Below are 16218 nucleotides of genomic sequence, written 5' to 3'. Positions count from 1 at the left end.
ATTTTTGTTGGAGGAGGGGGTATCTGCACGTGTCCGTCTATCAAGGCAGGTTTAACTATATAACTATACAAAGTGTGGTGTAATGTAATTTATTCTTACGTTCTTATGCAACACCGAAGTTACGACGGAAGGTATCCATTACTAAACTCCGACAGGCAGGCACATTCCGTAACGGTTTGAGTCAACGCAATGCAAAATTTGAAATAATCGGCATGATAGTTGGCATGTTGCATTGGTGGTGGTACGCAGAATTTTGCGAAGACTGTACGGAATGACCCCAGGGTTCTGGACGATGTTTTTATGTCATTATTTGGAAGAAACAAGGTTTCTTCTCTCCTTTCATGGAAATGTTTTTGAAATCAGTGCGATATGCTTGGTAGAACTTTACCTTCTTTTATGGCGGTTTTTTTTTTTTTTTTTTTTTTTTTTTTTTTTTTTTTTTTTAAAGGCAAATATAGGGTTTGGCTACGCGATAGAGAAGTAATTAGCGATTGTATTATATAGGTGGATTGTCTTAGAAGGATCAATTGTCACGAAAATATAGGGTGTCCACAAAGTAACTTTTTTCATAGTTTTAACATCTCACGATCACGATCATGCACCGAGGCTAAGGGGGATTGTGATGATTTGACGGATAATAGTGGACTGACGAAAGTAGGAGAACACCGAGAAAATCAACGTACAAGGACTACAAAATCCACTTAGGAGGAGCTGAGATCGAACCAGACTCGACGTTGAAGTCAAGTAACTGGAGTGTAAATGGCAGAAGGGTGAAATTTTAAATGATACTTATGGCAGTGCAGTTTCATCTTCGGCAAATGCTGTAAATGACCTGTGACCTCAAGATATCTCTACGCACGATGCTGGAAAGGAATGAGGTCTGGAGACCTATCAGAGAAGATTCCATGAGAAATTGTGGTATCACCAAAGGAAATCCCATAAAAATGCCAATCATTTAGTCAACTAGCCAATATGGGCGGAAAATTTCGTCTACAGTAACACTATGTGGAGGCAACAGAACTAGTCACAGAAAAAAAAAAATATGTTTTCTAACTTTCGAAGAAACTACAGAATGCTGGCTACTGTGTGTAAATATATAAATGGAACCGCGATCCCGGATTACGGCTAATTGGGGATTGCACAAATTTAGAATTACAGTGAATACTTAGAAGAGAATAAAGTACTACATTTGAAACCATATTTAAATTTTTATTTTGATTCATGTATAAAAACTAGACAATATTCAAGTTCAGTTGATAATATAACAACATTATTGTAAAACTATAACTTTTCGTTTAAAAACAATTTACATTTTCTTAGCAACTACGTTACAGTGTCTAGCGATTATTTGATCAACATTAAAATGCTAGCGATTGAATTAATATACGTATGTAAATCATACAAACGAATCAACAAACTATTTTTTACACCATATATATAGTCTTTAACTAGCCAACAGGAGGTAATAGTAAAGTAATCATGTCAATAGAAGTAATTTAAAATAAAAGAAACTGCTTATAATCACAAAATTTACATTATTATGTTATGAGTAGGGGGAAGCACTGGCTGGTAGTTATGGCACACGTTTACCATTAGTAATATAAATACTGTTAGTTCCGATAAAATATTAGATGTGTCCACTGTCTTTAAATATCTTTTTTTTATAAAACGTTAGAACAGACTTTTGCAACTCAATTCTCTGTGACATCGCAATTTAGTGCTGCCCTTCTCAGTAAACCACGCGGAGAGGATGAGGAGCAAGCAGGAAACCTTGATAAGATAGTGGTTACAGGCAGGGTAAAATTGGATCTGAAATAGTTGGTCACGTCATCCCCATGCACATCTTTGCCCATTGTAATTTTTCAGGGAGTACAGAGACGCCATACATATTTTTGAAGTGGGGGAACGACATTACCCCTCACTTCTTCCCCTGGTTACAGTCAAACCCCTGGTTACGATGATTTTGCAGACATATTACTCGTGAATCCACGACCACGCGTACACGATCAACACTTGCTTATTCCATCCTCTACTTTATCCCTTCCTCTCTTTATCTTATTTTTTTTTCTCAGATTGTAAAAGCACGCTCCTACGTCATAAATAGATCAATTGAAAAGGACTGTGTTAGCAGGGGAGACGAGTGGTGTGTTATTTTTTTTAACGCTTTCGCTCACTATATAAATGTGTATCAGTACTTGATTAATGGAGTAATACAGAAGAGTACTTGAGAAAAATACGCACATGCACATAAGGGTTTTCTTCATGGAAGTACAACGGAATATAGGACTTGAACCCCTGACTCCAGAGGTGAACACAACCACCTGATTAGTTCTGAATAACGAAGAGTAATAACTAATTAATGTCTTTCAGTCTATTATCTGAAATTATACCTAAAATATAATAATGAATATTTTGAGAAAAATCGTTGTCTATTACAAAAATAAAAAGTATATACAAAATCAGTAACAAAATAAATTCTATACAAATTACAAAAACATTTCGCTACATTAATGTTTTATCGTCTTGCACATCATTGCTTCTTCTTGTCTGAGCTCTCATCTGAAAAAGCTCTCTGATCAGAGATGCCTTCTCCCGTTCCAGAGCTGTAATGCGCTCGCTCTTTTTGCTAACCTCCTGAAATACAACATAAAACCCTCTTGATTAAATTTAAGTTTTTGATTTTACTGATTTCATCTAGTTATTCTAACATCTTTTTGTGTAAAACCTTAAATTTATTATGTATATCTCAAAAGGGACACACTTGAAAAATCTCGAATTTAAAATTTTAAAAAATCCATAGTAACACGTGGCCAGGGGCGGATCCAGGACGGACTTCTGGGGGTGGGGTGGTGAGTTGTAATACTGCTACTTTTAAGAGCTCAAAACTCTGGAATATGTTTTATTTATATATAAAATAAGAAAGTTTCCTCTTCTGGGGGGGGGAACAATTGCCCCAGTCGCCCCCTGGATCCACCACTGCACGTGGCTAAAATATCACTGAGACTATACTGGTTTTTGAGTTGCGGTTTTATTTTATGTGGCAAAATTTAGGTTTAATAGCAACTAAAGTACAACTACAACTAAACTATTCATCCATTTTACAACTAAAGTATATATGTTAGGTATATACCAAGCGAAGAGCTAAAGTGATAAAGCGTTGGCTTCGCATTCGGGAGGTTGCGGGTTCGATTCCCGCTGCCGACCATCCTGACGGGTTTTCCAGGGTTTTCCTCAGTCCTACCAGGCAAAAGCCGGGATGGTACCTACTAAACAGACCCTGGCTGATACCTTTCCGAATCTGGTGATTGTTAAATAAATAAGTCTCACCGAAACTCACTAAATGATTCAGGAAGCCTACGGGGAGCCTACTATTCTCAAGTTTCCAGGTGGTTGAAGTTTAAAAATACCCGGGAAGAGGTGAAGGACAGCCGTCAAAAAGCAAAAATGACGAAAATGTGTCTCGTGTTCATGGTCTTTTAAATACCGATCATCGAATGCGTGTTCGTATGATAGCAGAGACTTTCAGTATCCCGAAAACCACTGTGCACGACATTGTTCGCGACAATTCGCACAAAAGTGCGAAAACTGTGTGCCCAGTTGGTCCTCAAATAGTCTGGAAACCACAAGAACAATGAAGTGACCATCGCGAAGGACTTTTGGAACGTGAGCAAAACAAACTTGAATTTTTGGACAATGTCATTACCGGCGACGGAACATGGGCATTACGACCCGGAGACGAAGCGTCAAAGTTTCGAATGGCACACCTCGGAGTCGCCTCGTTCCAAGAAGGCAAGAATGAGCAAATCAAAATTGAAAACCATGCTCATTGTCTTTTATGACATCAAGGGTGTGATCCACTGAGAAATTAAATGAATCTTTCAGTTTAACGTCCCACGATTAACCCTTTAAGCTAAGATAGATGGTGATTAAGGCAAGTGAATGATGATAGAAGTGGTACTACTATAAGAATGTGGAAGGAAACGGGAGTATCAGAGAAAAACCATGATACGATGTTGTTCATCACAAACTTACTTGGCCAGGGATGGAACTAGAGACCTCATACACCAGAGGTAAGTTCTACCACTGAGACACCGTTTCCCCTGTGGTTCCCAGAGAATCGTACCCCAAGGCAGTCAGTCAGCCCTACTGACCGTGCATGGAAAAGTAGCTGACAAGAGTGTGTGGATGACCAAGGGAAGTACTGTGAAGGATTTTTGAACATATGTACCTTTTTTTTTAAAACGAACTTGATTGCATCTCTTTCCAGACCAACCCTGTAATTCAGTTTAATTGTACATTTTGTTTATTCTAATAATATTTTACAGGGATAAAGTAACCGTTAATCATGTTTTGAAGGAAATACTTAAAAAATAAAGCTGTTTTGTCTTAGGTAGTTTTTGACCTTATGCTCATAAAGTAGTCAAGACCAGTTTATTAATAGGTCTTATTTAGCTTATCTTTATGCAAAATACAAAAAAAAAAAAAAAAAAATATTACCAAAGAACATCTTTAAAGTTGGTGCGGCCAAACTGTTCCCAACCGGCTGTCTTTGTATTGAAACTATGAATCTTGTGTAGACTTCAACTCTTTTCAACAAGCCATAAAGTGCACGTTTAAGGTATTTTGGTGACGCGTTGTTAACATCACTTAAGGTCTAATACATATGGATATTTTACCGATTATTTCTAGATAAATATATGTAAATATGCAGGTAGAATGGATCGATTGAGACTTACAAGGTAGGGATACCATATATACAAGAACTCACACCATTTCGCTTCATTACGCAAATGTTTACTTGCACAATTCAATTCCTATACATCCGACATAAAACTCTAATACCTAATCAACAAACCAGAACACTGAAAGATACTTCTATCTGTATACGAGCAATAATCTGATGGATCCAGAAAATTGAAGAAACAAACAAGTGAAGAAAAGAATGATCTTTTTGTTCACTTTTTTCATCTACATACACCCAAAACTTCTATTTAAATATCATAAAGATGGCAAAAATGTGGATGTCAATTAGTGAGGTCCTAAGGTAATAATCACCAATAGAGTTCACAACTGCTACAGGTCGAAGCTTCAATATCAGCTGATTATGTATAGAAATCAGTCAACTTTTTTTCAGCAAGATCTTTTAAAAAAATTTTAAAAAAAGAGGATGGAATAACAGTTGTGGTTCTGTTTAAAGTGTGAATTGCATAACTAAAAAATAATATATTAGATAATAGTGTTGCTAAGTATTATTTCGATTTTCAATAAAAGTTTTATCATATTTGCTCAGCGCACCACTTCTTGTGATTTTGCCTCATCAAAAACAAACTCCAACTTAAAAATTAGTCAAGTTTGAGAATTAAATTTTAACCACTTGTTACCAGCGTCGGACTGACCGGCCGGCCCACCGGCTCGCAAGCCGATGCGCCCTACTCACTGAATGGTTTACGCCCCCCGCCGGCAAATGCTTTTGAGTGGAAGATAGTGAAATGCCACTTGATCGTTTTTCTGAACATTGAATCCACAGATATAAAATAATCTCTCACTGTGAGTACTCTACCTCTGTGATTGTATCACATTCAATTACTTAATTTGGATTCCAGGCCCAAATTTGTATATTTTTACATATTTGGATCTATAGCAATGTTCTGCACATTTTAAGTTAGTAGCACTGTTATCCCAGATCTGTAGACCTAAATCAGAAATATTAGTGAAAACACTTCTTTTAAAACGTAAAAGTTATATAATGCCCTTCTGGCAATTTTGATGATTCGGTCGGTATCTGTGATTCCTAACTATATTCACATGTGATGTTATGCCCATGTTTTCAACCTTGTGATTTGTGATACGGCGCAATGCCTCCCAGCTTCTATATCCTTCTTTCGATTACTACAGGAAACCCACATTTCTCAGAGTCTTACAAGCCTCGTGACAACAGAACCCTAGTACACGTCTTGTTGCTATTGAAACAGTTAGGTGGAAGAGTAAAAGTCATGCTACCGTACGTACATTTGGTCATTTTCATTATTGGGAAAAGGTAGAGCTGGTAAAGAAACGATAGCGGTGCCAGTCTTCGTTGAACTTGTGATTACACTCTTCCTTATTGGTAGCTCCAATGAATTCAATCAAAAAAGTTCGCAATGATCTTTCATTGTTGAAGAAGTTTGTCTCCTACGAAAAAAATTTAGTGGTCATGATGTTTTTACTAATATTTCAAATTACTAGTCCGCTATCAGATTACCTTCAAAGCAAAACTCTTGACTATGTCCAAGCTTGGAGGTTCATTTCCGCTGCACAGGATGGTTTAAATAAAGCAAGGAATAAATTTGATAAAGTTAGTCTGGCAGCAAAGACTTTTGTAAGAGTAGTGTCACATAAGATTAGTGATAGAGTAGAAAAGTACCCTTCACTTGAAGATCTTTGGATTGAAAGAGAGCTCCTAAAAAGGAGAGTACCTATGGTAAAGAAAATGAATGGGAATTGGCATCTCATGAAATCATAGGGAATACAGAAGAGGAAAGCTTCAGATTGTGTGTTTTCAATATTGTTCTTGATAAAATCAAAGTATGACCAAACCGGTTTCCGAAACACAAAAATCTTTATCTAGACTTGATATGTTTTGATCCAAGGCGGTCTTTTGATTTAAAAGACGAACTACCCTCAAATGCAATGAACAATACCTGTGAGTTAATTCCTAGCATAGATAAAGAGAAACTTATCGAAGAACTAAAATCATTTGCAGAGGTTTGGTTGAATGCTATGGATAGGATTATTCAAAACGCGACGGTTTTCTTACATCAAATTATGAACTTTATTATTTCAAAAAACACTAACAAAATTCATAAACATGTTCATCACACATTCCAATTTCAGCTATGGTAAATGTGGTGATTTCGGGCGTATGACCTCTTCTACTGCGCTGGCATGCAATAACTCTGTTCGTGAAATTCACTATGATTGCCTGACAAGTTTCCACTTGGATTTCGCCGACCATGACGACGACGCCCAGGACTTTTAATGTTCACTGTTGAATCCGTTTCAATTAACTTTTTCATAAGTCTGCGAACTCTTGATTCATTCGGTGCTTCATTTCGCCCTAGAACCGCGCGAAGTCGCCTGATAGTTGCTGCATAACTCTCTCCGTTCTGATAAGTTTTTACAATTACTAGATGCTGCGCTATAATAAACTGCTCCATGGCTAGACACAGACTGAAGAAATGCAGGGAATTCAGACTAAAGCGACAATCGGAATGTTTGTGGGTAGATCAACAATACAAAACAATGTCGGCTACCGAGAAACAAAAGTTTGCTAGACGATCCAAAACGTCACGCTTTTTGAATAACCCTATATATGTATAATATGGCACTGCATCAATAGTAATTAAGCTGTCTGAAACCAAAGTGAACTACTGTAAACCTGCATTTTTGAGCTGTCAACAACTATGTGTAAAACTTAAAAAAACCAGCATTTCGGATGCCACAAAAAGGTAGATTACCACATTTTTACATAACCTTTTCATATGATTTTATCTACCACTGTTTCCAAAAAATGCTAATTTATCACAAATCATGAAAAATTACATAGTTAACTCGTAGTTGCTGATAGCTTGAAATGCATTTAGTTCACTGATATCAGACAGCTCAATTGAGGATCCTGTCGTAGTTCACCTCCCAGTTTATATATTTCACTGTGGGGAGTCGATTTCCTGGGCGTAAATAAACTTTATAAACTTTATGTCAAAAGTCAGTTAGACACCTTGACCTCCAAGGTCTTCACTTTATGTTTACTGTAGATGTGTTATTGAGTGTAACGGAATAAAACTATGTGGTTTTGAAATTTACATTTTGAGCGTTTAAATGGGCTGCAAAGGATATTTTTGTATTAGGGCTTTATATACTATTGTTGATCAGGTAGCTAATCTACATAGAATGCGCATATGTAATAAACATGTTAGAGGCAGTGCGCCCTTCTAATGATTTAAGGTCTGTGCCCCCGACAGCTTCTCAGTCCGACCCTGCATGTTACTGCGCAAAAACAAGTGTTTTGTTAAAATTTGAGATCTTTCAGTGTTTCCCTTTTGAGATACTTCAGGTTGAACATAGTCAGTTTTCGAAAAATCACAATGCTTGAAGACACCCATAACAAAGAAACAAAACAAAAAGGATGAGACTCAAAAGTATCCAACTCTTTTAGGAAGTAGTATCCACGAAGCCTGTCTAGCAAAAAAGGTAAGTATTATTATTATTATTATTATTATTATTATTATTATTATTATTATTATTATTATTATTACTTTTAATTTCAAACTGACAATTTGTCTTTCAAAGTAACTTTCAATAATGTTTTAAAGTAGTGTAGTAAGTTTAAACATGCACTACATTTAAAACATGCATTAAATTGATCTTTCAAATTGTTTTTGACTGAAATCTATTATCTTCAAAAATAACAGAGCTACAGCGTTTACCGCAAAATAGGCTTACGCGCACATGCAAAATGGCCTCTTAAAAGAAAACTGAGCATTTAAACAAATGAATGAATGCTTGCTTTCAACTCTGATAACTTTGACCTTTTAATCTGCTTTTGAGTGATTTCAAATAGATTGACCCTTAAGGAGTTAATCCGTTAACATGTTTACGAGCAATAGTGACTTATGTCCGTCTGTTACTCTACACGATAAATTTTCAACGAAAGAGAATATTTAAATTTTACTCCATGATACGAAAATTCTTGGTAAACCATTTATTCTTCTTTACAACAACGAATTTTTTAGGCGACACCTTGAAATTGAAAATTCTGCGTTGTCACTTTTAAGAAGTTTCACTGTATAATTACATACTTCATGAGCTATCTAATGATCTAAAACGATAGAAAGATAATTCAATGTCAATACTAACCTCTGTTAAGAGATGGTTCTGTTCCTTTAATCGAGTTAGAATATCTGGACCATGTGAAGGATGGTGTACAGCAAGATTCATGTGTAACGGCAAGCCTCTCTCCCAGCTCTCAGTGAGAGCTGCTAGATGCCGATTTACTTCTAATACTCGCGCACGCTGTAGCTCCAATCGTTCTTGTTGGGCCTCTGTCCAGTGCTCCTACAAAATATAAGGCATATTATCAAGTAAATTGAGCAGAACCCACAACATACATGCATGCATATGACTAAATCTTACATTGAACTTCAGAAGCCACGTCTACGATATTTAATGTGACCTATGGGATCTATTTGAAAAAGAAGAAAAAACAAAGTTTTCATATAACACATAATTCATATCCATTTGAATATCGAAACTGTTAACAATAACCAAGTCCTTGTTTTTCGATCTCACAATAAATCAGTTTCACGCCAGTTGACTAATGTCTCTTGCTAATTGACTAATGTTTCAATTCCCACACGCTTATTATGTTAAAACAGAAAAAAAAAAAAATACATTGCTAGTGGCATAGACGAAAATATAGTATTTCTGTGTGGGAAATGTCAGATATGATTTTTTTTTTCTTATAGTTTGATATTGTCTCGACTGTTTGGATTTGCCATTTCCGAACATTTGATAATGCAATCCTGCTATATGTAAATTTCACATCACTGGTCTATCTAATTTCATATTTTTCAGTTCGAAACTTGCATGTATATTCCACTTTCTCTTACAAAATATAACTTGAGGAATAAAATGTTTTAAAACTTTTTCTATCTTATAATTTGAAATAAAACTTCTACACAGCATCACAAACTATTAACTTTGTAACAACAATTTTCACAAAACTAATATTCTTTCATTAGCAAGACCTGAATATCTTACAAGACTTACGATTCCTGTATACTCGAACCTTCTATGTGTAATCCATGTAGTTATGCGAAGAGCGGATATTGTCGATGAGCAACTCTTCTTGGAAAATTTTCAACTGCAACTGAAGTCTTCTCAGGATTATTTATAAGGAAAGGGGTTTAGTTTGGGTTTCCATGATGCACGAAGTTTTATAAACTTACTATCCTTATCAATAATATACAACATGTCTGTTTTGTACATGGGAGTAAATATGCATGCATGTCATAGTAGAATTATTAGTGGAAATTGTATTTATTATTTTAGAAGTTAAGCTTTCCTTTTTAATATTTCTTTCCCCCCAAAAAACTACATGCATCTTTTTGCTAATTAACATGCCTAATGAACATTGAATTACATTTGAATATAGCTCCACAAATTATCTATAGGGCTAGCTACCAATCAAGTAATATTATATGCTTATCCACGTTCGAATTTCAGATATTGGTCGTGCTGGTAAAATAGATATTATAGCTCATGTGTACCCGAACTGAGATGTATCCTTCGCTATAGTTTAAAATTTCAAAGACACACATGTTTGAAGATCTATACAGGGTGTTTCGAAACACCGATAACGTTTGGAAGGTGATTCCTGATATCAAGATAAAACAAAAAGTATCGGCCAATCGGGCTGTAGAAATGCTTCATTTCCGGAAGCAGTGTATTTCTCCTTCTTTGGAATTTTAACTTGAACGATGACTATGATTTTCGTTCGTTGAAGTAGTGTATTTGACTGCTGATTTTCGTTAATCAACTTTTGACCAGTTCCCTTGGGGGTCATTCTTGTGCCGCTCCTGCATCACATCGCATTGTGTATCAATACAATCTACGACAAAAATAATGGATTTCCCTTATACCCAACTTCAACCCAACATTTTGATCTCAAGGGTTTTTTTTCTTTCTTTCTTTCTTCATTATTCCGACAAATTTTCAACTGTTCATAAGCCAAAAGGAAGCATTTCTATACCTTTTTTTGTCTTATTTTGGTTGAGCAGAGTTGATTTCAGTTTAGCGTCCCGTTCAGCAGCGAGGCTATGAGACGTGGACCTACTGATTAACGTGGAATCGTTTTCAAATGCTGTCACTGTATAGTTAAATAATATTTAAACTTCGACTTTCTTCTCATGCTTTGCTTTGAGGGAGAGGTGTCCTAAATTTTACCCTTCGCTAAAATACAGCTTTTTAGGAGAAAAATTAGTTATTTAATTCGCCTGCTACATAGCATTTGTGGTAGTACATAGTTGACTTTTCTTTTTCACCCCTGCCCCCTTCCTTTTTTCCCCTTAACAAAACAGAATAAATTTTCAAAGCAACAGCTTTCAAATATTCTATATTAGTATAATCTACATATCAAACAACCAACACAGCCTTTAACATCAGAAAAAGTGCAATACGTGAATCAACAGTTTTATCACATTCTATCCATCCATGTAACAAAGAGTTAGCTCAAAATGGCCAAAGTGCTCTGAAATATTCCGTTTGTTTATCTTCTGAAAGAGCTATAAACAGGAAAATACTTCCTATGAAACACAAACTGTACTGAGACTTAAGCATTCATGGTATCAACGATTCTGTGTTTTTTTAACCAAACAGTACGACAAGCAGGCACAAACATTACAAACAAAAATAACACAAGTTTCAGCGTGCGTTTTTATAAAACTATCATTCCAACAAAATATGACACTGAACATTTACCTCTAATCATAATTCACACTGCTAATTATGTCTCACGTCACTATCTTGATATGTTATGGAAAAAAAAAAGAAAGAAAGAAAGATGTTATAAGAAAACAGAAATTATTAACAATTGAATATCATTGTATTTAGCCTTTAGTAAAAATTAGGTATTGACAAAAATCAGTTGTTGTCTGCATTTCTCATACTGCACGAAGGTGATATATGTATGTACTTCAATTATTAACTAATTTATTTGTTATGTTTATTTGGGATCAACGGCTACTTTCCTGCTTTGTATGGTAATTAGTATCAGGTTTATCACCTAGAACTAAATGACTTATCATCTAAGTTTATCAGAAAGACATATTTGGCAAATGAAGCGTAACTTGTAAGTTTACAGGAGTTCATTCGCTACAAACATACTTCTGCTATATGAAGGAGCACGAGAAGAACGAATATATATATATATATATATATATATATATATATATTCAAACAATTTTCAGACATAGCTTGCAGAGCTAATTTATATTAAAATCATTAGCACTCAAACAACAAACAGCAGCAACACAATGAGAAAGTAAGTAAGTCATGGCCTATTTTTAAAGGTACCATTTCGAATATTCGCCTGAAGGATCTAAAGAAAAATCCTTAAAAATACTACTTGGATGATGGGTCACCGGTTTCGTACCCGACCTCCCTACTGCGAAGCAAGAACACTAACCTATGCCCAATAGTGCTTGAGACCTGTGACGTGATGTTGTATACAGCTTTTTCCAAGGTGAAACTGTATGGTGGGAAAGAGCCTATTTATACAAGAAGATGTACTGGATGAAACTCACCAAGTGAACGGCTTCAAGTTTCCGTGTGGTTCGGAGACCATGTAAATGGTAAACCCATCTTTCTTAACCTTTGTGATGCATAAGGACGTAAAAACAGAATCAACTTCTACTCAAAATCGTTGATCCAGTGATTTGATTTTTAGTCTAAGCTATTTAGGATAGCAAAGTTAATATGAACCAGTTAGGCAAAATCTTACCTTGTATCCGTGACGTCCATTCATGTTTAAATCATTATTCTCATAATATTTCGATCACAAGGTTGATTGAAACAAAAATTATTCAATTCACATTTTCAGTATTCTCAGGGCACAAAAGGTAAATAACATTTATTCCATTATTTTGTAAGCTCGTAACAGCAGTGGACAAAAAGAAATTACAGAAATTAAAGCAACGATTTATTTCCACAAAAACTCAAAAGTTGTGAGTAAAATTTAAAGAAGTGTGTCGTAGAACACTTGCTGCCGATTCTTCTGTTTAGAGGGTTTGAAGAAATAGAAATAATAATAATAAACAGATTTCGGCTACCATCACGTCTATGTTTGTGGATGATTTCAGGGAGGATCGACATATTGTGAGAATAATGCCTTAAACACGAATGCAAGTTAGGGGTACAAGGTTCGGTTTTGAGTTTCATAATATGTACCCAAAAGCACTAAAGATTTTTATTCAAAGTAATATATAAGGATGTAGCAAATGCAGTTCCAGCTTAAAACAAGATCATGTTGAAAAAGAAATTATTGTTACTGAAGCAACTGTAATGGTGTTTATTGCTAATGAAATAACTAGACTATACACTATAAGAGAACAGACTCAAGGATTAGTCCTCATACCGAATAGCCTTAATCTCACTGAAATACAAGGAATAGATCTATTTTCAAACTACGTGGTTACCAGATGATGTGAAGATAAGACAAAAGTAGTTAACTGTTTGCAAGCAGTTGGCAGCAGCGTGGGGCCTAGATTCCCTCCGAAATCCGAGTTCAATTTTATATCAATGTATATGTACCGCTGATTGGTTGATTCTTCGAAATTTAATGCCTCTTTTCAGCTCTAAGGCTATGACGTAAATCTGCTTAAAGAAGAATCGCAATTACATCAGCCTCCATCGGAAATACTTACTATTTAACCAGAAGCCAAATCAAGAAATATGAGAGACTACACCTTCTCAGAATGGATGTGTCACGATTAACTTAAAACTTTTTCGTAGAGTGTTATGTTTGACTCATTGTTATTTCAACATCCTCATTTTCATCTTTTACTTATTAATATAAATACTGAGGAGATACGTATGTAATTCACACAACCTCACAGCTAGTATTAATGCTGAGGACTGAGAAAGTCGTGTGAGGACTGAAGATGGAAGAAAATGCTTCCTCTCCTACAGACACAACATGCGGTTAAAAAAAATTAAAAAAAAAAATGCTGGCCTATTCTATCTAGACAAAAACAGAGCAGAGATGAAATTTCTGGGAAAAAAAGAGGGAATGAAATTCTCTACAAGATTCACAGAATACTGGATGCAGTGTATGATGCTGCCAATCGAATAGCAACGTCAGCAGATGAATGGACAGGTTTCAAAAAGAAAGTATAGTGGCAGATTCGCAACACACTAACAGGTATGAATAAAAGAACGGCTGAGCAACTTCATTTAAGCTGAGCGTTATGTGATGCACTTCCTTGTAGTCATAGTTACATGGAAACAAATTAATGATTAACTGATATTGAAAAATATGATCAAACAGGGTTCACACTAACCTTGAAAGTCAGGAAAATATAATTATTCAGGGAAGGTGAGGAAAAGTTTCAGAATATGTCAAGAATCAAAAAGATCTCAGATTACAGAAGACATTTTCTTCTTCTCTTTCTTTTCTTAAAGCTGCCAACAGAAGACAGAGTCACAAACAGATCTTAGTCAGAGAGATCACAGAAGAGACTTTTCTACCCACATAAGGTATGAAGAATACTTTAAAGAATCAAAACAGGTTCAAAAAGATAGGAAAAAGGATGAAAAAATACAATTATTTTTAGAAATAACGAAGCTTGAGGAGCGCTGAAACGTGTTAAAACTTCAAACTTTGAAAAAAAGAAATTAAATAAACAATTCAAATGTTGTTATATAAGTGTATTCAGGATGCCCAGATATTAAAGGTACCTTAACTTCATAATTATTATTTGGTATTAGTAAGTACTTACAGTAAGGAAATAAGCTTGTATTGTATTTCAAAATTAGAAAAAAGAACAGCGTTGGACAGCTATGGGGATAGTGGAAGCCGACTATTTTTTCTTCTTCTTCTAAATCTAATCATAAATGACAGTGTTCACAGTGTCAAGGGTCAGGGAAAAATTTACTTATCCAGTTATGGAAATCAAAAGGAATTTCACTGTGAACCGTGTCAAATTAGAACTGTGAAAAATTTCGTAACGAACGTGTTTTTGTACAATATGGTGTCAAAAGAGGAAGCACATACAAAAACAAATCTGTCAATGAAATGACACTGGGATTATCAACCTATGTACGAAATGGTTTGAGCTGTGGTGTTTTGCGTCCTTGAGCAAAACCAAGGTTATGAAGAACGGGACATGGGCTTCAAGCTACAAATGGGGCTTAAGTCCAATGCAGTTGCCGAGTACGCAGACTTTCATGCAAGTTCACACCTCACAGCATGGATCGTTCCCTACTACACTATCTCGCCTCCAAGATAAAAATTACAGAACACGACACCGGTCTCGGCAAACGCACAAAATGGAAAAAGTCGGAAGTTTCTCCATCAAAGTGGTGGTTATTTTTTATTTTGACAGACAAGGTGTCATTCTGATTGTAGTGATACCATCATATATATCAATACTGATCAATGTAACTAGACACTGGAAAAGCATGAATCCATCCGAAGCCGAAGACAAATACTCCATTTGATGGCGCTATATTTATCAGGGCAATGCATCTTCACATCTCTATCGACACTTCAAAGGTTATTTGCAAAATTGGGTGAGCTGATATGTCACAGTCTCTGTACAGCCCTAATTTGGTTTCCTTCTACCTGCTTGACTTCCTCAAAACCAGCCTTTTTGACAGTGGAAACCCTTAAAAATAACCTATTAAATCATAGATAAAGAGTCAACTATAGCAACCTTCTCTACCGTGGTTCAGGCAATTGGTTCAAAGATAGCGTACACGTAATTAAAGTGAAAAATAATTTGAACACTCTTGATTTGCAAAACTACGATGACGGACGACTTTCTTCCCAAAATGCGCACGACTATAGTGATAGTACTACATCCACCCGGACACGAGTGTGTTTTGACGTAAGAACACGCGTTCAACTAGATCGCAGACAAGTAATACCAGAGTACTAGAGGAAATAACATGTTTCTGTGTGTCGATATTAGAGGAAAACGAATGACAGGAATCCGCAGTAGCAAATTACTATCAAATTTTGTTTGAAAATTGACCAAGTACGACTGGAACTTTAAATAATAAATTATATACGTTAACATGTAAGCTTCTGGTTAACATGTTATGAAAAAATGAAGAGTTTTTGAAAAGTGTGGCTGGTGTAAGGAGGAACAAATATATTTACGACGACGACGCAAGTGGGCAGCCAAAAACTTGGGGACGGATGCAAATGTAGACCGAGTGCGAATCTTAACATACTCAGTTCAAAGATTAAGTGTGCGAATAATTTTACAAGAACTGAACATAAACAGTGAAACTGTGCGACAGATTTTAACGGACAACCTGAAAATGAGAAAGATTTCCAAAGACTGTGCCTCAAATCGAATCAGTGCGAACGATACGTTGTGTTTCCGAATTCTTGGTCAAGAAATTCATTGTAAAACCTGACCAACCACCTATTTTCTTGACTTAACACCATGTGAC

At 35.7% G+C, this 16218-nt stretch overlaps 1 protein-coding gene across 3 annotated transcripts in view; it reads right to left on the bottom strand.

Moving 5' to 3' along the window:
• Positions 1-1188: 1188 nt before the first annotated feature.
• LOC145690095 (suppressor APC domain-containing protein 2) overlaps positions 1189-16218 on the bottom strand; it is a 35474-nt gene continuing 20444 nt past the window's right edge. For all 3 annotated transcript variants that reach the window (XM_081764657.1, XM_081764659.1, XM_081764658.1), the window contains exons 7-8: positions 8896-9093; positions 1189-2634 (exon numbers count right to left, since the gene is read on the bottom strand). In XM_081764657.1, coding sequence (XP_081620783.1) covers positions 2503-2634; positions 8896-9093 — 330 coding nt within the window. In that variant the 3' untranslated portion in view covers positions 1189-2502. The remainder of the gene's footprint in view (positions 2635-8895; positions 9094-16218) is intronic.

The sequence above is a fragment of the Thermobia domestica genome, chromosome 7, assembly GCF_964235325.1.
Source record: "Thermobia domestica chromosome 7, izTheDome1.hap1.1, whole genome shotgun sequence".
NCBI lineage: Eukaryota > Metazoa > Arthropoda > Insecta > Zygentoma > Lepismatidae > Thermobia > Thermobia domestica.
Note: the sequence above shows the minus strand (reverse complement) of the source record. Positions and strands in the feature narration are given on the sequence as shown.